The 22,912-nt window shown below is 44.7% G+C and overlaps 1 protein-coding gene across 1 annotated transcript in view; it reads left to right on the forward strand.

Annotated features, from left to right (window-relative positions):
- RNF216 (ring finger protein 216) overlaps window positions 1-22,912 on the forward strand; it is a 77,474-nt gene that overhangs the window by 2,142 nt on the left and 52,420 nt on the right. The window contains 7 exon segments of the mRNA XM_050905813.1: window positions 11,399-11,527; window positions 12,718-12,851; window positions 13,945-14,802; window positions 16,594-16,670; window positions 20,394-20,496; window positions 21,416-21,580; window positions 22,588-22,702. Coding sequence (XP_050761770.1) covers window positions 11,461-11,527; window positions 12,718-12,851; window positions 13,945-14,802; window positions 16,594-16,670; window positions 20,394-20,496; window positions 21,416-21,580; window positions 22,588-22,702 — 1,519 coding nt within the window. The 5' untranslated portion in view covers window positions 11,399-11,460.

Here is a 22,912-nt window from a genome sequence, read left to right on the forward strand (position 1 = left end):
GCTTTGTCAATACTGACGTGCTCTTACCAAGCTGTGGGCACTGTTATTGCTGTTTCTCGATTGGAGAAAGGAAGACAGTGGTTGGCTTTTTGCAGCCTTTGCAAAACCAGAGTTAGGAACAGATTTACGTGTCTACTTCCAAATACCATCCTGAAGACGTGATGCATTTTTATATTTGATGGAGGGGGGAGGGAAACCTCTCTTGCAGATCATTTTTGCTTGAAGGTACCTGAAGGCTGGTAGCGGAAGGAGCGCTTACCTGCATACCCGTGGCAAGTACAAAATGTTGTTGGCTAAACGTGTTACCGTGGGATAGCAGAGTGGAACAGGCAGCGATGTTGACAGCTGCCTGCAGCAGAGCGGCGATGCTGCCTAGAAGACTTTCCTCTCTCCCTGCTCTCGCTGTAGTGCGCTGTAATGCAATTTGAGGAAGATGACAGCAGCAGCATAATGGGGAGGCAGGAAAAGAAGCTTTTTCTCCCTTGCAGGAAACCAGCAGCGTAGGGCGTTTCATACCTCCCCTGCTGCTAGGATTTCCAGCTACAGATGAACAAGACCGGCAAGACCCATTAGCAGTAACTTGGCTAGCATAAATAGTTCGTGTCCTCTCTCTATATTGTTAAACCGGAATCCTATTGTAGTGGAGCAGGCTTCATTGTGTATAAACTGGGAGGTGCCCTTGGATCAGCCACAACTAGCACAGACCAGCTTGCAATGGCTGGAACGCACCTCTGACTTGAACTCAGTGTCTGAAGAGTGCTCCTCAGCTTAATGTTTTTGTGTTTGTTTAGCAGTTTGTGGCTGCTTTTACTGCCCCTCCGTCCCAGGTGGTTAAATAATCTGTTTGATGTTGTACTGTTGCAACACCCAAGAAAAGAATTTATATTCTGCTATGTGAAGGCTTAAACAGTGTTGGACACTTGACTGCGATGACTAAGGGATAGGCACGCAAATTTGCAGCCTGAAAACAGTCGTGTCCTTAGCAAATGGTCTGACTGCAGCCTGTGTAATCTCTTAGCTGTGGCCTGTAGTGGTTTTTGTAGGCTTGCATATGTGAAATGTTTGTTTGCCTTGGGGTGAAATTGTTAGGTACCTTGCAGTCTCCTAAACCTGCGTGACTGTGGACCTGGAGAATTAATGTGCAGTGTTTCTTTCCTTGCTTTTTAGGTGGCCAACTGATAACTCATTTGTTTGTGAACTTTAATAGGCTCAGAAAAGAATAATGCTGGATATGGAGCATCTCTAAATCTGGCCGAGATCTGATTTCACTGTTTTCAGTTCTGATGTAGTGGTATGCTTATCTCAAATACAACCTCTTTGCTTTTCTGCTACTTTAACATATTCTGCTTAAACCCTGCAATGGCCACTGCCACGTGGTGTGGATGAAGTCAGACTGGACAACTGTCATGAGCCTGGAAGGCTGCCCTCAGTTTCTGCTGCTGCGAGCCTGCTTGCTGGGCTGGAATTGGTTGGCCACAAGGCTAACGCGTGGCCGCAAACAAAACTAAACCCAGTTTTACAAAAGCAATTGCTGGCTGGCTTGAAAAATCTTGTAACAACTCGTCATCTGCGGTGCTTGAGCAGTAAGGACATAGTTACCATTCTCCAGATGGGTTGGTGGCAATCTTTCTTGTGCAGCAGTTGTTGGCTGCAATAGGCAGCTTTTTTTACTCTTTCCAGCAGGAATCAGTGCAGAGCGTGGACTTGCTGCTCAGGTCTTGTGCGTGCCTTAGAAGGTTTCTATCTGTATTTTACTCTCAGTACTTAAGGCAGTTTAAAACTCGTTTCACTGCAGTGAACCTGGCCTGTTGGCTCAGTATGGCTCTAAGCTGACTTTTGTATGTATTCAAGCCCTTCAATTAAATGTGTAAAAGCATCTTTCAAAGGCAGTGCCTGATCTTGGACTTGGAGCACGTGTAGTTTGAGTGCTAGTTAGGTATCGGCTGTGGTTGCATAGTGTCAACTGTTAGGCTGCAGCTTAAGATCTTCCCCCTTCTTGCAGTTTATTTTAGCATCTTATTTCTGTTCTCCCAGTTATACTGTGGTGGATGTGTAAGGAGAGAAGGTATCTGATCTGAATCCTACAAAAAAGTTTTCCAGGGCATTTCTTTTCAAAGCTGTAACAAATGCTGGTAGAGCTCAGTGTGAGAGGAGGTGACAGGCTGTGGTGCGGGAATGTGATCATCTTAAGCAGATATTGCAGTGAAACCCTTCTTAACATGAAGCCACAGCTTCTGGCCACTGACCTTTGAAATTATGGCATGCTCAGATGCTTAACATGGCTCAAAAAAAGGGTACGGCTATAACAACTGGAATATGTGACCTGTGAAGCCCTTAATTCTGGGATGTTTGACACCTAACTTTAAGTCGATACTTCTAAAAGTACTGTGCAGATCGCCACAGAAACCTTCCTTTTTGCTAAGGTGGGCTAATGCAACAAGTCAGTTTTTTTTTCCTTCTGTGCCACCTCAAGGTCAAGTCTTAGCTTTTATATTGTCAGCAGCTTTGTGAAATGAGGTGAGGTGTGCTTTGCAGACTGCAGCCATCCTTGAAAGCAAAGTTTCTTGTGGTAGGTTCAGGTCACGTTTAAAATAAAATAAAATAAATTCCCCCTTCCTTTCCACATTTGCTCCTGGGGGTGCATTATGTTTTTTCTGGAACGCAACTTCCCAGTTGCAGCTTAGATGTTTGTTTCTGGAGTTGCTCTGCTGAGCAGCAGCTTAACATCTAGGATGCCATTGCAACCTATCAATCCTTTGTGATTTTTAAAGTCTTCTGGCTGTTACTGCAACTAAAACTGACTCTTTGTGCTTTCCAGCCCTCTTGACTTTGGTCTAGTTAGTCCCTCGCTGCTGCTTTTAATAGCAGTTTGCGGTTGTGGGCAGCCTGTCTCTCTTCTTGCTCCGGTGCCCCCTGCGAACAGGGCTGTGAGCGGAGCAGGCTGCTGGTTGCTCATCTATGTGAATGTCAGTGCCGTAGCCTCTCCTAGGGTTACTCTAACCAGCAGCCTTAAACTCCTTTCTTTCTCTGTTTCCTCTCCAGTGAAAAACGGTGCCAAGATGGTAACCTGAAGGTTCCTGAAAACGTGCATCCGACTTGTTAAATAACTACTTAAAAGGTTGCACTTGGTTTTCTTTGTTCTGTTACACCTTTTAAAGGTGACATTCAGGATCCCTTAAAAAAGGAAAGAAAAAAGGAAAAAAACTACTAAGGATTTGGAGAGGAAATGCTGTGTCCTTTCCCCTGGAGAGCTCTATGAAGTACAAGTAAGAGAGGAGCGCTCTCATGTACATCCTGGGGGACGTAGGGCATTTCTTTTGTTCTTTTCTGTGTGGTCGCTGAGTTGATGGGGAAGAGATAAGTTATGTGCAATTAATATTATGTACAGCCCTGGCAGGTATGTGCAACACCTGGTAGTCTGTGGAGTCCGGGTTTTTTCAGACACCAGTGGGTTTAATAACGGTGCTGCTCGGAGAAAGGAGCCTCTGTCCCCTTCTCTTGGCATACACGTGAGTTCGGGGCAAGAAAACTGGAAGTAAAACTTGCTCTGGAAGTGGTAAAGCTGCAAATCATATGGTTTCACATGCCTTTCCGTTCATCCCCACCCTTATACCGCAAAATCAGAACAAAACAATTCTTTAAAATGATGATTTGGGAGATAGGCTGTGAGCCCAAAGAGGTTGGGTTTGTGTGTGTGTGTTGCCGTAGCTAAGCGCTGAGCTGCTGGTGTCTGAATTGTTGCTTGAACATGAAACGCCAAGCTGGCACCTGTGTTTGTGATGTGGGAGGGAGGTTTGGGATTTGGGGGATTATACCGTATGATCTTGCACATGCCAGAAGCCTGAGGCAGGCAGAGTAGTACCCTTTACAGGAGCTAACGGCAGAGACTCCTCTTCCTCCCTCCAAGCCATGAATTTTCACTTTGCTCTTAAAATGAGCTGCCCAAGGCAATGGCATTAACTCTCCTTTCTAACCAGACTTTGTAAATTTAACTTTTTTTTTTTTCCCCAGGACTCAATTTGGTAGGCAAGGCAAATGACTGATCCAAAGCTCCCCACCTCTAGTGCAGAGTGTGGTTTTTTGCATACATCAAAATTAGCAGTCTCGTGCTGGTCAGGGAGATGTGACGATATGGAGCCCTGTTATTTAGCAGAAGGACTGACGGGGGTCGTGGGAAGGCACTGAAATGTCCAGCAGTTGACCTTGATGCCCATCATCAGGGAGTAGCTTGAAGGCATCAGGAACTTTCAGTTGAGTTGAATTAGTAGTTGCCCATTTTTGGAAAACAAATACATCTGTTTCAAAACAGTCTTACATTTTAGAGACGAGCTCACAGAGCAGAGATTGGTTTTGCTAGGAAAACTGGTATCATTGTAGGTGGCTAGCTGTTAGGTGAGTAAGACAAAACTGGACAGATTTCTTTTCTCTTGTACTTTGTGTTAAGATGCAATAAAAATGGAGATTGGGTATTTCAAAAAATTATGATTAAGCGATATTGTCACCTTAATGGAATGATGAACTGCAAGTGAGGTTGATTAGAAATCTTGTGATGTACAGACAGTGCAGAAGTTTCCTCTAAGTCCTAAGCTGACTTGCAAAATGGGAAAAGTATAGTTAGGGATTTGAACCTAAGTAATCGCTGAAAATCTGCTCTCTTAATTGCTCCTGACTAAGCAATTTTCATTAGACCAGAGCAGTGGCACATAGATGTAGCTCATACCCTGTTAATCCATAGCCTCTCTTTTCAAAATATCTTCTGATGTGTTCTTGGTAACGCCGTTGACTGACAATTGACTGTAAAAATGCACAGCAGAGCTCTGCACGAAGCTACAACGCCTGGTCCTTGTTCTAGCCACAAGCAGGATTTTAGTAAAGCCGGACAGCCCCGTGTTAGTGAGCTCATAGTTTGCTTTTCGTCGATGCAGTGATCACTAAGCACTCTGCAGTTATCAAGAGAGCTCGCATCAACGGTATGCCTTGGTGGGAAGGGCATCGCTTGCTTCAGTGCGTGTTTCACGGTGTGGCTTTTCTTGGGTAAGAGAGGACGAGGAATAGGGAATGTCAGTGAGATAACTAGAAGTTGTGATTGCTGCCAGAGAAACTTGAAGACTCCCTGTCCCTCTTGTCCATCTTAATAATGTCCTAGCCTGGAGCACTGCTTCTGAAGCCAGTTACGATGCTGATGTGGCTGCAGAAATAGTGGCTGCTCTTCTGAGGTATTTTCTGAACAATGTGTGTGTTGGCCGTCTTGTGTGTATGGGGAGGTAAACATTCAGTTTTGATTTACTTGCCACAAAATGCTTCTAGCGTTATACTGTCTTATGTTTTGGTGTGATGAAATCAATTCTCTAGCTTTCAGCAGCAGAACTGTGTTACCTGGCTCTTAATGGAGAAAAAATTGTTCACTTCAGTTTCTGTTCCTTGATTTTTCTCAGATCAGGAATCCTGTCTTTTCCTTCTTAGAGGACGTATGTGTCTGTCTAATGGTAAACGAAGCCAGTTGCTAAAGTCTTGTGAAACACTTAGGGACTGTTCTAAAACTTATAAGCCAGTTCTGTTTATTAAATGATCTTCTGGTATGTTGTTCCTCTTCAGCACATGCAACGGGTCCAAAAATTGGTGGCAGAGCTACGTGGATGCAGTTGTCATAAGTCTACCCTCGTTCTGTGCTCCTGAGAGGAGCTTTTCTGTGATATCTGTAGCTGGTTGTGCTTTTTTCTTAGCAAACCTGGGAACCAGGTGGTCTTGCCTGCGAGCCACTGCCCACACACTCCTATCTTCAGGAGGCCAAGGGTAAGGCTTTTGGGCTGGGGCCAAAGCTTTTGTTTTGGCGTGGTTTCCCACTTTTGCCTGAGCTGTGGGCAGGCCTCCGTGCAAACCTGCTCAGAGGAAGCCGTGCTGCAGGTCCACGTTTTAACCTCTGGCTTTATTCCTTTGCGAGGTGCGATGCAGCGGCGGTAGCTGCCTTGTGCATAGCAAATAGGACTTGTTTGTGCACAGCGGTTCTTGTCAGGCTTATGATCAGGGGATTTCTAATTTTCGGTTGGGATGATGCCGCTTAACACGATCAACCGCTGTTAAACTCTCCCTGCTTTTGCTAAGTGACTGTTACAAGGAGCAGCCCCCAGCAAATTGTGAACCCTTTGAAATGTTTCAGTGAAATGCTTGACAGTAAGTCGGGCTGTTTTATTTCCCTTCTGTTGTGCTTTTCTTTTTTTTTTTAAGGGCTGAATTTTTAGCTTTTCATTTTGCTGGTTGTCACAAGCCATGCATTATTTAAGTAGCTTCTCTTTGTTTTAGCAGCTTGAAACGAGCCAGAATTTCACCTTGCTCGCAGGCTACCTGCAGACACGTTTGCTGCCCGCAGGCAAAAAGTAGGAGTTGATGCTCTTCTGTCAACGTAGGTGAGCAACAGTGGTGTTGCTGTATGGGGGAGAGGCTAAAACACACAATGATTTGAAGTTGCTGACATCTCTTTCAAGTTGCTGTTCCCCCCTGCCGCCATTCGGTTGGGATTTCAATTCCTACCTCCCCTGCAGTGCTTTCTGTCTAGTCCTGTTGCCTTGAGCTAGAGCCAGAAAAGAGCACTTTGGGTCTAGTCCCACCTTGGGTGTGTGGGAGTTCAAGATTTCAAATGCCCTAAGTGGGAGAAAAAATACCTTACACTGTGTCTAGGAGAGGGGGTCTCCCCTCGACTGTCGCTTTAAATTCCAGCACCGTCTGAAGATGCTCGTTGCAGCACAAATGCGAGGTGGAGGGAGCGGACTTGAGTTCTGCTCCAATTACTGCAGTCCAGAAATGCCTGCATATACCGGGAGTTTAAATATATGCACAGTACCGATGCTTGCTATTTTTAGGTTAGGCTAAAAATATGTAACGTGGTGTTTGCAGGGATTTCGAATGGGTTTTGGAAATCCTTGTGTAAGCATTCTGTGTGCACCTGAGACCTGCTTCACCTCGTAGCAGCTGATCCATAAACTCATAGTAGTGGTTGGGACCAGTGGTTTTGTAGATTATATTTTTGCATGTATGAGAAGCTTGTTTGGGAAGTACGTACAACTTCAACTGTCAGTCTGAGATCTAGTAAGTTCAGAGAACAGTTATACCTAAGTCCCTGATGGTCTCTGATTTTTTTTTCCAGTAGCTGTTCTGTTAATGGGTTCTTCTCTCAAGTTGCTGTAGGAAAACGGGGAGGATTTTATTGCCTGCACAGTGAAACAACTTGGATGTGCAGAGTCATGAATACATGGAGTACTGTGGAAAACAGAGGGGAGATTTGGTGGAACCACATCTTCGGTGTGGCGGTCTTCACTGCGCTGTCAGCGGGTGCCTTTGAAGTCATGACATGAGTTTTGTGTCACCCGGATGCTGTATAGGGATTCAAGTCCAAATCCAGTTTGGTGTGCTGTAGTGCCAGTGGGAGTTCTTAAGAAAAAGGAGGAAAAAGAAAAAAAAAAAAAGCTTGCAAAGTGTATAACTGCCTGCTGCCAGGTCTTTTTTCTTTTAAAATGGTTCTAGTATCCTGTCCTTAACTGTATTGCAAAAAAGCTGATGGTCATGTTAGAGCTTGGTTATAGGTAGCCTTATTCTTTACCTATAAATAGGCACTGAAATCACTGAGGTAGTGTGGGATAGCTTCTTTCCATCTGTCTTGCTTGCTTTTTATTATGTTGTTTATGTAGGGCAAGACCCTAGGGTGGCTTTGATCTTGTTACTTCACGTTCTTGGCGGCCTAGTGCTATAAACATGAATAAACTTCTTATTCATGCCACTAGGTGGAACTGGCCCATGCTTATAGATAGTTGTTTAAACTTGAGCTCTGTATTGAGTATTGACAAAATGAATTGCTAGCTCTCAGTGGAAGCTTGGCTTTTACCCTCAAAGCAGTGCTTTATTAAGCTGCTTGGGTTTTTATGCAGTCTGTTTTGAAATAGAGAAGTGGTACGTTGCCAGTTCTTTCCAGGCTTGGCTTTTTTTTGTTGTTGCCTTGACTGTGTACTACAGTTAATGCTATTTATTATATTCCTGCTTTTAAACCACCATGAGTCTTTAGTGATGTGTACACATCTTTCTCTTGTACAACGGGGGAGACAGTCTGTTATCCCAAATTTCATTTCAGATTATCTCCTGTACCTCTTTCTTGATGCTGAAGGTTGAAATGGTGGTGAGGCACTGGCACAGGTTGCCCAGAGAAGTTGTGGATGCCCCATCCCTGGAAGTGTTCAAGGCCAGGTTGAATGGGGCTTTGAGCAACCTGGTCTAGCGGAAGGTGTCCCTGCCCATGGTGGGGGGTTGGAACTAGGTTATCTTTAAGGTCCCTTCCAACCCGAACCATTCTATGAAGTGTGCAAGTTCCTCTCTACGGGAACCAGAGTTGCGTATAGAGAATACAGTCTTAATGTTAGTCTTGTGGCTTATCCCTTGTTCTGGGATGTGAACAGCTGTGGTTTAGCCAGCATTGGACAAAGCACCGTTTGAGCTATTTGGGAGAAGATTTTTTTGGTGACTGTGCTGAGCATTTGCGATGTCGACCCACCCACGTGTACACGCATACCCAACTCTGCTAATGCATTGTATGCCCCTGTACGGGAGAAATATCCAAGCCACTTAGCTTTGCTCAGAGCAAATCTGAGTAGACACCTGTCTAGCCTCTGTCCGCACTGCTCGATGCTGCGAGGGCTGATTTGTGGCTTTCGTGAACGTCCTTGTTCCTCCCCAGCCAGTCTTGGAGTGATCCTTTGCAGTTTTTGCCTGCCAAGAGGTTCCTTTGTTGAGCGTGAGCCTGCATGAAGGCAGCTGAGACGAGGCGGGTGCTAGCTATGCAGGGGCTGTTGGTTATTGCAAGGAGTGCTTTGTAGGATCAACCTGCTGGGAAGCAGAAGTGGCTGGCATGGGTACGTGAGCTGAAGAGGCCTGGGTGCTGCTCCTGGCTTTGCTGCTAGCCTGCTTGGTGGCCTTGACCACACTGGTCCTTTCCATGTTTCCATTTCTCCATCTTTTAAATGGCAAGGATCTTGTTTTCTAAAGTACTGAGAGGGCTAAGGATGGAAAAATGCTATGCAGGACTAGGTGGTAGCTATTCACGAGTACCAGGGGAAATACAACTGTAATAATGTGGATGTGTCCTTTAAAAGGACAGGGTTTTCACCAAGTATGCTTACAGTGACCCAGCTACTGAGCTGCTGCTCCAGCACCTGTCTGCAATGATGAGAACAGCACATTCATGCCATTCTGGCAAATTAAGATTTATTTCTCCTTGCTTATAAGGCAGAAGATGAAGAACCTAGTGGAAACACTCCCAAAATCTTGCTTTTGAAGTGTTTTCAAAGCATCAATATGCCCGTGATACTCTTGGAGTTGCTTACTGGAAACAGGGCATGCTACTGAGGTTTCAGGGCTCAAGTATAGGGGTAGTTGCATATTTGTAGTAATGCTGGTTAGAAGAGGCCTCTGCAGTTCCCTAGCCTAATGTCCCACTCAAATTTGGACCGTCACCAGTGCTGGGACCAGGTGAGCGTGGTTGGTTGTAGCCCAGCCTTGAAACCCTTATGGTGGAGGTTCCTCCGGAGAAGGCTGCTTCAGGCACTGAGCCGTGCTGCTGGCACCCTTTGTGCGCGTTGAGCAAGCGTCCTGCCCTGCAAATGGGAAAACGCTGCTGCCGTGCTCGTTTATCCCACTGCCTACGGTGCGAGGCTGCGGACCGTGTCTGCGCAGGCTGTTCTGCGGGAGGAGGGTGCGTTCCTGCCCAAAGCTGGCCGACTCTCGGCGCTGCCGTGCAGCGTGCGCTTTCTGTGAAATGTGACTTGGGTTTTGGCTTTAAGTGCTAAATTATACTTTTTTTATTATTTTATCCTGTATTAAAATATTTTGAAGATGGTAATGACTAGTCCTTGGGGGGGATATAGATATGAGTACGTAGTAGGCATCTGAACTGATTTCTTCATTTTGCTGTCCTAGCTGCAAATCCTGTTCCCTGCAGAGGAGGTTAAGTAGAATTATCGAGGAGGAATTTATACTGCTCTTGTGTACTAGCAAACAGGATTTTATAGCAGACCCACCATTTTCTTCCAACTTATGCATCAATAAATATTTAATAATACAGAGTCCTCTGTGCTCTAATAATGAGATGAATACTTCTCAATAAAAAGACCTCCTTTCTCGTTCCAGTGATCAAATTGTGCTCGGAGTTCCTGTATGTATTCAGCTGCTCTGCGATAGTGGGAATTGAGAGCTATAAGCTGACAGACCATAAAATGGAAACCTACTGTTCAGGTTGCAGTGATTCCTCTGACCTCCTAATCCTGTTTGGGAGCCTCCAGCCGGCTCATTGTGCCTCTCTGAGAACAGGTGGGGGTAGCAAATTTTAGTCCCAAAAGCCCAGTCTTGTGAAGGAACCTGATCCCTCTTTTCGGTTTGAGAGCAGGTGGCATATCCTGGAATTTGTACCAAACCCTCACTGAGGAGGGAATGTGTTGTAAATCAGGGAAGTCTCTTCTTTAAAATAGCAGATGGTGGCAAGAAAGCGTGCTCTGTAAATATGACTTGTTCCCATGCTGGTTCACAGTGCAGGCACAAAACACGGACTTACATGCTGCCCTGCCAGGGGTGCAGCTTCCTTCTGACGTGCCAACAACATGGATGTTGTGGAAGTGAGCTCAGAGTGTCTCTGGGCCCTCTGAAGTTGTGCCTCAGCTTGGCAGCACACAAGAGAATTCAGGGTGTGGTGCTGGTGTCTCCATTTTAGCAGCGTGGCTCACTTCATGGTTCAGCTCCTCAACAGCGAGGCTGTCAGGTCTGACCCATAATATTGGCTGTTCACCTCCGTGCTAGCGTTCCTGCAGCGCTTGTGCGTGGTGTGACTTCATGGCGTTAAGTGCGATAGGGGATGGTTGTGATGACATTGACTGGTACGTTTGAGATGCAGGCTTACATGGTGTTGCCCTGTGGCAGCTCAGGCAAGTGGCTTTAGCTCCTCTTACCAGTAGATGGTGGCAGAAACACCGCTATATGAGTTGATGTATCAGGTTTTTGACTTCTTGGAAACAGGAGAAGATCCACATATGGGGAAGGTTTAAGTCCTGGCTGGACAGAATTGCATCTCCCCCCCGCCCTTTTGTCATTGCATAGCTATAAGCATCTTCATGTCTTCTCCAGAGAGGCTTCTCGGGCTTGATCTCACTCTTCAGTTGGCTGTCTTAACTGTTGGAACAGAAGATAACAGAAACATGTCTGCTTTTAGGCACTGAGAAGGTGGTACAGAAAAATATCCTCATGGAGAGACTGTGCTGGGAGAGCCAGGAGAACCCCCAAAATGATCTAGCAGCTTAGCCTTGGGAAAGCCTGATTAGGGTGCTGCTGAGTTTGCCTTACTCTCTCCTGTTTTTATTTTGTCTTCTAGTTCCTCATGCGAGCCTGACTGCCATGCCTGGGCATTGACACTTTCAGGTACAGCCATTTAAAATGGCAGAGAGAGGTGGAAATGAAGAAGTAATTAACTTGAACAGCTTCCATAGTCACAGAGGGAAAGGTGAGTACCGATCGGTGTGTATTTCGAAACTCTCTTTGTAAAACTCTGCTTACAAGCAGCAGGATTCATAGACACTAAACTTGCAAGAGTGCTGTTAATGGGAACCTGCTAGTGGTCTGTTTTGCCATGTCATACACTGCTCTGTTACACTTAACTTCACAGCCACCTCCAGAAAATTCTTTCATTTTATGCAGACATGCAAAATATTTGGCTCTTGTCTTTCTGATGTTGTACTGCCTTAAGGCAGATTGCTAACTTCTTGGGAACACCGTGTAGAGGTAGTTCAGCAGATCTGAGGGGCTTATGGTGTTTCACCTTTCTGAGGACCTCCTAGGAGAGAGGCTGGCTCTGCTTTCATACCCTTATGGGACTGTATGCGTTGGCACCCGTTCCTCCAAGAGTGGAATTCAAAGTGATGCTTTCTGTGTATGCCTGAAAGGTGATGAATGAATAGTCGTGAATACTCATGCTAAAGCATAAGCCAAAATGTTGTGTCAAATTGTAGGGAAAGCATGGTTGTATGCTGTCTCTGCAGTACAGAAACCCTCAGTTTCTGGCTTGAGTGTCTCTCCTGCGTTCCAGCAGCTGTGTTCAGTAGCATCTGTATTCCACTCTTGACAAGCCTTGAGGGACAAGGTTGTCATCTAATAGCAGGATATCTTCTGCACCCACAGCCAGGGGCCCTATCTCAGCCTTGTGTAAGGTACTCCTGCAAAGTCACACTCTTTCAGAAGAGGCTGAATTGCACAGGGAACCTTATCTCTCCTCTAGAATGCACTGCACATTAATTAAAAAAAAATGTATCGTCCCTGAGATACTGAAACTTCAGGACTTCTCTGCAAAAATTAGGAAGTACTCTGTACATAGCTTTTTCAGAATAATTTTTGCAGCAGCTTGACTCGTGCTGAAGTTTGGGATAGAAGAATCTCTGCATAAGTGTCAGAGTGACTGTTTCATGCACGTGCCGTTGTGGTGAGCTATAGTTTGTGCAGGTGTTTTGCTCAGAGGGCCGAGGGAGGTAGGAGCGGCTGTAACAGTAACTTGCAGAGGAACCGTGACCTTTGAGCGCTTCTTCCCTGTTGCTGCAATGCAAATGTGAAGATTGCTTTTTCAGATGTTTCGGTGCTTATGCCCTGTAATTTCAGTTATTTACCTTTAGCAAATAGCTAACTTTACTTACTTTACTACAGACTGGATAAACCGCAGGGACGAAGGTCTTATCACGATATCAGATTCCTCGGATGAAGAATTACCTTTGTTGCTGGAAACGCCAGCAGAGCAGCAGCGTGAGGAAGATGACGATGATGTAGTCATCTTGGCAGAGGTAATTTTTCATTCTTGTACTTGCCCTGCTTTATTCATGACCTTTATAGCCAACTCTTGTGCAAATATCTGATGCATTCCTTTGAGAGTCCTGTCCGGTTACAGTAATTTACTTAGGATGTCTGGAATGAATGTTGAAATGATGGCATTTTGCTGGCTTTAAGTGTTTAATCATATTTTGGGCACAGGAGGGGAGAACTAGACTGTTAAACTGCATTGTATTTAAAGTTCTACTTAACGAAGGCTGTAGCTTCCATAAAGTTATCTGTCTAAATCCAGAAAGATGGAGTGCTTTGTAAGAGGACTTGATGTTCCTTAGAAGGCAAGTTTTCAAAACATGCCTTGTTTGACCTTGTATGCTTTATATTCCTCTGTGCTATTTGGATTCTTGTTGGGCTGTTGCAGGCACTTAAATTTTTGCAGTTTTGCAAAGCCAGCCCACCTGATAAATCTCTTGCCACTGGCACAGGCAGTCACACATAGGAGGGCCAAAGGCTTTAGCTTACCCTGATTATTTTAAGTGTCTAATTTCATATCTAAGCTATATTAAGAATATATTCCACTGTTCTGTTAAAGTAACCAGAGGCATTGAGGAAATGGGTTGCGAAGCTGACCTTTCTGTTTCTTAGTTGAAAACAGTAGCAGAGAATATTCAGACTCTGTTGGCACACAGCAGTCTGTCTGCCAGAGGCAAGAACAAGGCCAGAGATTAATGTTTTGAGCTTTGGTTCCTGCCTGTTTAAATAAATCGGTGAGAATGCAAATATTCCATCAGGTAGTTCCTCCTTCCCAGACTATTTTACTGGGAAGGAAGTGGGGACTAAGATGAGCTCAGGAAATTATTCCAGTGTGAAAGTCCTGTGCATCCCCAGTTCTGCCAAATGTTCTCTTAGTACCTGGGGACAGACTGAGGATGGAGTTCAGTGAAACAAAGGTATGTGGCTTGCAGTTTTATGCCTTATTAAGCACCTTGTTAAACAGACTTCTCATCTGCTTCCCATCAGAAATTTGGTTAGATGCAAAAGATCATCTGGAGCAAGGATTCTGACATACAGACAAGAACTCCTACTTACTCTTGTCTGTCTTCTTTTTAGACCCCAAAGCATCAGCAGCTTCTGCGTCCCAATGTCATCAGACCTGCTGCTCAATGGCAGGGTGCAAACACTGTGGGAGAAGGAGGATCCAGAAGTGCTGTCGAGCCCTTGAGGAGCATATATCTGCAAGATGAGATCTCAGCTCTGCTGTGCCAGGGAGACCGGTATAATCACATGGTAGAGAGCAGTGCTGGAGCAAGCAGGGATGAGAATATGAACTTTGCCTTGCAGCAGCCTGGACCATCTGAGCTTAACGGCCCCAGGTTTGAACTTACAAGTAACCAGGAGCCTGGCCCAAGTTTGCTTCCAGCAGTAAAGACGAGTCCACAGCCTGTTGTTAACAGAGAGATCATTAGTCTGGAGAATGCAGACCTTCTACCACAACAGGAAGAAAAGGTGGAAGCCCAGGGATGGCAAGGAGAGGACTTGGAGCCAGAGCAAAACCTTTGCGGAACAGCTGCTGCAACTACCACAGGCCAGGAGATCCACGAAAACAGCCAGCTGGATCACCCATACTTCCAGCCGTTGGAAGGTGAGCCACATGCTGTAGTAAATGGTTGTGCTCCTCAGCAAGGGCAGCCTGAAGCAGACCCAGGATCTTTGAGGGCATACGGAGAGGAGGCTCCTGGGCCAGCCTTCCCCCGACCTGAACCACAGCAGGATGGGATTCCAGGTCCCGCTTCGCCCCAGCCAGCGCATCCACCAGAAGAAACGGGTCAGCAGGCAGCAATAGACAATGAACAGCCAGGTCCAGCATTCCCCGCACAGGGCTCTCACGAACTTGGCTCTAGTAATGTGCCGGAACAAGGAGCTGCTGGGCAGGACCAAGACCTTACTGCACTGCTCATCAGAGAGACAGTAAGTATTCCCAGGGCTTGTTTGCCTTCTGTGTGCATGTTATTTTCAGACAGGTTTTTCAAGGTGTGTTAGTGTTTCACATGCTCAGAGCACAGCCCTATTGACTTCAGCTGCAAATCCTCTTCGTTTTGGCTGAGACTCAGCTATGCCCCAGGTGAGGAGCATGCAATGAACTGTCTTGGAAAACTTTGGTGTGAAAGACTAACCCCAGCACTATGGCAGAAATGGTGAGAGGATGCAGATCTTGAGGGCACTGTTTGCTTTGGGATGGGCTCTTGGCTGGAGAGGTTTAGCAGAGCTGATTGCAGGGTCTCAAGGGCACAGTGAGGTGAAATAACACGGATCTGTTCCCTTAAAGGCTACTGCCCTCTCAGTTCTGCTAGTTTGTTTTTGTCTGGCTGATTCCTAACCCAACTCTGTAGAGCTGGTTTAGGAATGGATGTAGAGCTAAACGAGCAAAACTGAGGCACTGAACACTGGCAGCGGGATAGAGGGTGGGGTAGAGAAGGCTTAGAGACACATGGCTGAGAGCCATGGCTGCTGTAGTTTGGTCCATGGCCATGTTAAGACCACCATGGTGGTCAGGGGTAGTGGTTGCCCTTGCAGTGTGGGTTTCCAAGCAGTAGCACTGAGGGATTACTGGATAAGCAGCATGAAGACTCATATATGTTAACTCCACATGCTCCTTTCTGACTCTGCGTGTGAAGCTTAGCATGAAGGGCACTAGTTACAAGAACTGAACTACCAAGAAGGGTACTCCTTAACCTTTGGTATATTCAGCAGCTTGGGCAATGTGGTGTATATTTAAAAAACAAAACAAAAAAATGTGGTGATGCTTCTCATGTCTAATGTTTTCCCCTCCAGTGCACACTCCTCCCCTTGATGGCTAGGGAGGAAGGGTCTCTCTTGATGCCTTATGGAATACTTCTTTGCAAACAAGCGTAGTTTATTGTGTCTGTGTCTTACACCACTGCTCCCATCCCCTCCAAGTCTTCCCTCCACATCCCATATCTCAGTCTATTTGGGAAAACTGGGGTTGAGGAAAATATTCTTTAAGCAGCAGTCCAACAAAATTCAGTTCTTTCCAAGTAAGGCCTTGTTGGTCAGTGACTTGCTTTGAGATGGGTAAGTAGATACTCTTGCATTGTCAGGGTTGCCAGACAACCCTGACCAGTCCAATCTTGCAAAGCAAAATATCATATGGTGCAATTGATTGCAATACCCGTACAGAAACCCAACAAGAGAGAGCAGCAAAGGGTGCTCTTTGCTACGTGGCTAATGCTGGGAGAGCTTTCACAGAAATGCCAGTAAAGGTTTGTTGGCTGTTGTAATCTCGTTGCTAGTGTGTCTGGGTGCTTTGGGTGGGTATATGTATTGTTGGGTTTTTTCCTTTTGCTTTGGAATGCTGTATTTCAGCACATGATGTGGAACTCCTTAATCTTCTGTCTGAAGGTAAATATTAGCTTTTCTTGTGTTGTAGATCATACCTATGTGCCTTGCCTCTTTCCAGTCAGCCTGAATCACTCATTAGGCCAGCTGCTCATGGCCATTGACATCACTACCCATACTCTTCTTGTGAGAAAGAGCTGTTAGTAATCATCCTGTGGAGCAAAGGAAGGGCAGCAGTATCCAGGCTGGATGGATATAAATGGTCTCTTGAAATCCATTTTGGCCCTTGTCTCAAGAGCGTGCTAGATAATTACCTATAAATCTCTGTCTTTGGTGCTGTTGCTAGGTTGTGCTACACAGCTCCTCTAATACCTACGTAACCTTTAGCTTTTCCTACTGTAGGAAGCAAGATTCCCAGATGTGAAGAAGGAATATATTGAAGAGCTAATCAGCATCAAGAACTGCTATGACTTAAATGTGTAAGTATAGAGCTCAGAGCCAGGGTGTATCATACAGCAGTCTGGCTGCAGTCACATTTCCATTTCCCCACCTGCTAATGGTGCTGTTCTAGAGCATATCCAGGCTGGGAATCAGCACTGCGTTGATAGTGCCAGAGAGCAGAGAATTTTATTTTTTTCCTTCTAGTAGAGCTTTTCTTAAATGCTCTCTAATTCTGACGTTGTGCTGTAGCTTCTCTGCTTTTAAGATCATTTGCTTATTTAAAGATACTACATGTAATTTCCTCTTAACTATTACTAGGGTTCTTAAAAAGGGTGAGTGTCAGGATTAAGGTGTTGAGACGACGTCTATAAAACATAGTACGAAGGTGGGTTGGTGAATTTTGAGTTGGAGAAAATAGTTTCCTACCTCTTCATTCCACTGGCTTTTGGCTTTTTCCAGGTAAAGCTGACCTGTTTTGGACTCCCTTATTTAGTGTCATGTTGTTGGCTTTTATCCCCTTTTCTTGATTAAGTAGCAGTGGTACTGTTTGAGTTCTCTCGCATCGCTTTTTGCAGATAGAATAGAGCAAACACATTTAAGGGCTGGTAGGATTGATTCCAGGTATCTGTTGAGGGACTGATTTTGGTCAAACTGAGCAGAAACGTGAGCCAAGAAGGGAAATAAAAGGAGTGGAAAATCAACGTGAGGACTGTTGCTTTCCCAATTGTGTTAGCGGCTCAAGAATACCTTAGTGTTCGTCATGCTTGATATCTCTGGAGTCATGTTAGAATCAAAAGTTTAAAAAAAGTCATTAACCTTATCGATAAGTTGCATTATCTCCCTACCCTTTTGGGTAAAGGTTGTACAGCTGAAGAGCAAAGGATTGTGTGTGTTGGCACCAGCTACACAGAGGGGAGAGTGGTTTGAAGGAAATCACTTGTGACTTGTGTCTGATGCTAGGCTTTCATCAACCCCTCTCTTTCCCCCTCTGCAGCTGTCACTGCTATCTCAAACATGTTGAAACTAGTTATTATGTGATACAAGAATGAAGAATAGGTGTTGGTTGCCAGAGTATTCACTCTAGTATGAATCCAATGCCCTTTCCAGTTAACTAGGGCACTAATTAAGCAGTATTTAAGTGCGTGAGACTTAGAATTAATTATTGGACCATAAATAAGTTAACTGGCAAGGAACTAAGGATGATCCCATCCATTGGGCATAGATTTCCTGTTCTGCTGCCTTTGCCTGTGTTGTGAAGTCGTGTCTCCGAAGTAGGGCTTCTTGGTTAGAAAGTCATCAGGCTGTAACTTCTTTCTTGTCTTTCGAAAGTGCTTTCCCTGCGGCGGTGGCGTGGTCAGCATGAGAGAAGCTTTCAGGTGCCCACACCGCGTACTTGGTGCACCTCGGCGTGGATGGTTGCATTGGGAGTGTAGAAGACTGGTAGGGCCGTTCCTCGGGGCGGTTGGGCCGTTGAAGTTAGGCATCTGGCTGCAGGACCCTCTCACAGATTGTGTGAAAAAACTCGTTATTGTGTCCTGCGGGGATTTAGTGAAGCCTGATAGAATTAAATCCCAGTATCGGCTTCTATCAGCCTTAATGTGTTCCTTCCCTTTTTGCTCCCGAAATCTCTTCTCTCCTATTGTGTGCCACAGACCCAGTGAGATGAAAAGGTGCTTACAGGCTTCCCTGTAGGCCATCTACAGTGTCTGCTCAGCGGTGCGTTACCCACTTACTGGATGATAAAGATTTCTTCTCCATATTTTTATTCCTTTAACCAAACTGTCTTTTGAGTTGTCACTGCATCTTTTGTATGAGAACAAATGGGTCAAAGCACTGGTCAGCCTCGCTGGCAGGGTCTCTTTGATCTCCATGGTATGTCAAGCTGAATCAGGCTTGAAATATAATAAATAAGGGTGGCTGGGTTTGGGCAGGGATGAGGCTTTTAACTGGCTCTGTGTCCTGTGGTGCAGATATTAATGAACAGTGCTGCAAGTGTGCGTGCATTGCGCGCTGGGACCCACTTAACTAATTGTCAGACATTGAAGGTTAACATCTCTGAAAATCCTGAGCATTGAAATGGCAACATGCAGAATAGTTCAAATGTGTTCTGACTGTGCCCCAGCTGAAACCCTTGCGTTTGAGCTGCAGTGATTTGAGCTCCTTGAAGTTTCTGTTTTGTTGGATTAAAACAGTTCTCTTCTACAAAAGGGATGGAGGAGGGAGGGATGGAAGCTATTAAATGCTCAGTGCCAAGATATTTTGTTGTTTTCCGAAATGATCGTCTTAAAACTTTCAACTGATGTGAAAGATAAGATGTGGGAGCTCCTCTTAGCAGGATATCGTCTATTCAGCTTTTGCGCTCCAGAAGCATTCACACTCAGTCAAAAGCTTCTGGCTCAATATGTCCATACCTGATTAAACAAAAAGAAATGCCTCTGCTTTGAATGTGAAAGCAGGGCTAAAGTAATCATGCCTTGATAGTGGGTTAATGCTTCAAGCCAGTTGAGGTTTCTTAATTAGGGACTGATTTCTGACATCAGGAATGTAAATTAGCTGCAATTATGTCTTTGCTGCAACCTAGCACCTTCTCATTCAAAAAGTTTTACAAATGTTAATTGCTTGTCCTAGCTCCTTTCAGAAGGATATTGTTCTACAGCTGGGGAAACTGAGGAACAGCTTATGTTACTTGACCCAGCTAGCACAGCTGGTTAGTGATGGTTGAGAATAAGCTGTGAAAGTCCGATTCAGACAGATAGCCTACAGCAAGTTTCCCTTTCAAAAGGGCTTCTGAAGTATTTGTGGATCTCTGGCAATGGGGTATTCTGAAACTACTTGCTAGAGTCTTTTCTAAGCTGAAATACTCGGTTAAACTAAATTTACCTGACAGTTATGATTGATAGTGATAGGACCTCAGGTATGCTGCATTTACAGGCTAGTATGCAATTTTTTCAGCAATTTTTGGTGATTATTTTCTAAATGCTGTTCTCACTAGACGAGTTTCTAATGGAATTTGGACAATGCTGGTGTGATTTCAAGCTTTATTACAATGAAACCTGTATTCAGAGTACATATTGTATGTAAACACAGTTTGAACATGTTTCTGTCTCTGCTTTAATGTGAAAGTAGATCGAGACTGGAGGCCTTAATTCAAATTTGAATCTGTAATCTTTTGTTGAGGAAGACATCAACCTTTCACCGGTTTTGTAGGGGTTTGTATGCTTCTTTTTCCGTAGATGCATTTGCATTAGCCACAGTAGATGACAAATAGATTTTAATTAATGCTGCTAACGTTGTGACTGTTCTTTCTTGTATGGTCTTCATAATGTTAATTCCAGAATAGTGGAAAGTTAGTACACCTTAACTGTTAGTCATGCAGGATTTGACACGTGCTCAAAGGAGGTACCGCTTTACATGGTTTTACCCATGGATGTGAGTGGGGAAGTAAGCCTGATTGTTCACCTCTGGCATGGAGAGATGTAGATTGGTTAGTAGCTCACTCATACAAGCTTCATGTATGTAAATGTAATTGTTGAAAGACAAAGCTATTTGCTTTTCCTTCTGCAGTCATACAGCCGGTCATTCTTTACTTAATTCTCAGTCATTTACTTGCAGTTTGCTCTAGTCTAGGACCTCCCTTGGTTCTTACAGGGCAGGCTGTGACTTGCCTGCCTAGCCTCATAATTATAGCATACTAAAAATTGGACAAGCGAGGAATGAACCTGAGCTCCCAAACCCTGAAGTAACTATATTTGTCTTTTCAGACTTTGTAACTTTCTTCTGGAAAATCCAGATTACCCAAAGAAGGAAGGCAGAGTGGTTTTAAATCCCAGCAGCAGCCTGCTTGCCAGCCAAGATGAGACAAAGGCAAGTGTGAGAGTATCCTCATCTACAGCATGCCTCTCATCCAGTCTGTTCAACCTGAGTGGACCTTGGGATGTCTGGTTCTATTAGCACGTATTTGTAGAGTGCTTGGTTGAGCCATACTTTCACAGGAGGCCTCTGGGTGCGTTTAAGATGGTGTTAAATAGCAATAGCTAGTTACTTGCAAGATGACTTGCAAGACTTTCCTGTTTTGCTGTTGCATAGCTGCACCGTCTCTGCCCTATTGCTTCAGCGAGACCCTCTGCCCTGCCTGCCTGCAGCTACCCCATCTGAAGTGTTCATTTTGATAAACTGATACAAGAATTCCATGGTCATTCTGTCACATGAAGTAGACTTGGCCCTCAGGTCTGGCTTGTGTGGCCTTTGGGCATTGCCTTTCAGCCTCCTAACTGCAAATCTCCCTACAGCTTCTTGACTTTATTTGTTTTTTAAAGTCCGTTTGACAAAAAATTGTCTCTGAGCCGCTTTGAGTATGTTGAAATAGCTGTGTGTGGCCTGAGAGAGAGAAACGTTGAATACCTCTTTCTACTCTTGGAAGCATCTCTCAACCTCGAGCCAATAAAGTTGTTCACCCTTTATAGTAACCTAAATGTATCCTCTCCTCACTGTCTCGTGCAGCCACGCACAATTGCTTTACACTACGTGGTGTGGGTCCTGCTAGGAGCAGAGCTGCGGTGTGGTGCAGCTCAGGGCAGGTTCCCCGCACAAGTGCATAGGCCAGTAGGCTTCACACCCATGCTGTGCTCTAAGCTGATGGCTAGATAGGTGCTCAGAACTGGGTGCCGTGTAACCTGAATTTTGAGTGATCTTGCAGAAGATCCTGACCACTGAAAGAGTGGTTTGAGGTGTTCTTGTGTGTATTTATAGCAGCCTTTTTATATCTTTTGCATTTTCTCCTTAGGTGCCTAAAGTGGACTACTTCGACTTTTCCAAGCTTGCCCCACTTGATCAGCGGTGCTTTATTCAGGCAGCTGACCTCCTTATGGCAGACTTCAAAATGCTGAGCAGCCAAGACATTAAGTGGGCACTACACGAACTCAAGGGACACTATGCAATCACGCGAAAGGTTCTCCAGTTCAAGTCTGTTTTCTTTCCTAGGGTTATCTCCTGTGTCTGTGGAGAGCAGTGTGATGTCTTTTGCCTTACTGTACCATCTGCTAGTGTGTAGTTATGGGCTTTTTTAATAATCTTCCTTTCCTTTTAAGAAGTATTAATCCATTTAGTAGAGACTTGCAAAATTTATTGGCCAGACAGAATGCTGCAGGAAGTTTTTACTTTTCCCTAATAGGAGAACTGGGGAAACACTAGCTAGTTGATGTTGGGTGATGCATTAAACTGAGAAGTGTTCCTGTACGTCGCTGCTGAAGTGCGATATAATTGCCAATAAAGCCTAGACATTTAGCTAAATCTTAAAACATTTAACTGCTGCTATTAGTTAACTGAATGCATATAACTGAAAAGAAGCCCAAGTCTTACTATCCTGTTTCTTCTTATTATGACTTGTGTAATGAGTCCTATATTCCTCGTAACAGAGTTTCACTGTAGTGGAGCTGCAGAGACACTTGTTTTTAAGTATCAACAAACTGAATGTAAATGTAGCTTCAAGCTTTTGACTTGGATCTAGCCCTCTGATACACTCCTCTTGCTTGAGCTTCATTCTCTACTATTCCAGGACTTAACTAAAACAAAAACTCCTTGTCTCTTCACTTGCCTGATTGAGCACTGAGTATTTAGGCTTCATTTTTTCTTAAATAAAAAACCAAACCTGACAACAAAAAGAAGCCAAACCAGCTCTGTTGCATCAGAGTGGACACCAGCTGTATAAGAGTTAATAGCTGAGGTGTTGTGAAGTATCATTCAACTATTTTGTTTTTATGGAACGGTTGCTTTCTGAGTACATAAAGCAACAAGGTGAGCAAAGGAAAGAAGTATACTTGCCTCTATATGGGGTGTTTGGCTTTCTGGTTTTGGATCAGTCTCATGCACGTGTTTGTACTGTGCTTCGATTTGAAGTACGTGCTTCTGCTTTCTTCCAGGAACAGACAGGATTTAAGTCTGTATGTTGTTTTCTAGGCCTTTTCAGATGCTATCAAAAAATGGCAGGAGCTGTCTCCCGAAACCAGTGGGAAACGAAAAAGGAGGAAAGAAATGAATCAGTATTCATATATAGACTTCAAATTTGAGCAAGGTAAATACCAAGCTGTTTGTATTGTGCTCCCTGCATCGTTATTGTAAGGAGAACTGGCTTGCAGCAGAAAGTACTGTTCTTGAAAAGGGATGTGATCCCAAAACAGCTATGTTTCTGTCCCTGTCTGGTATCTGTTCTGGAGATATTCTTCATTAGTACCTCTGCTTGATAGAGTGCTGTTTGAGATGCTGAAGTTATGCAGCTGGTGGT

Source organism: Gymnogyps californianus, chromosome 15, assembly GCF_018139145.2.
Source record: "Gymnogyps californianus isolate 813 chromosome 15, ASM1813914v2, whole genome shotgun sequence".
NCBI lineage: Eukaryota > Metazoa > Chordata > Aves > Accipitriformes > Cathartidae > Gymnogyps > Gymnogyps californianus.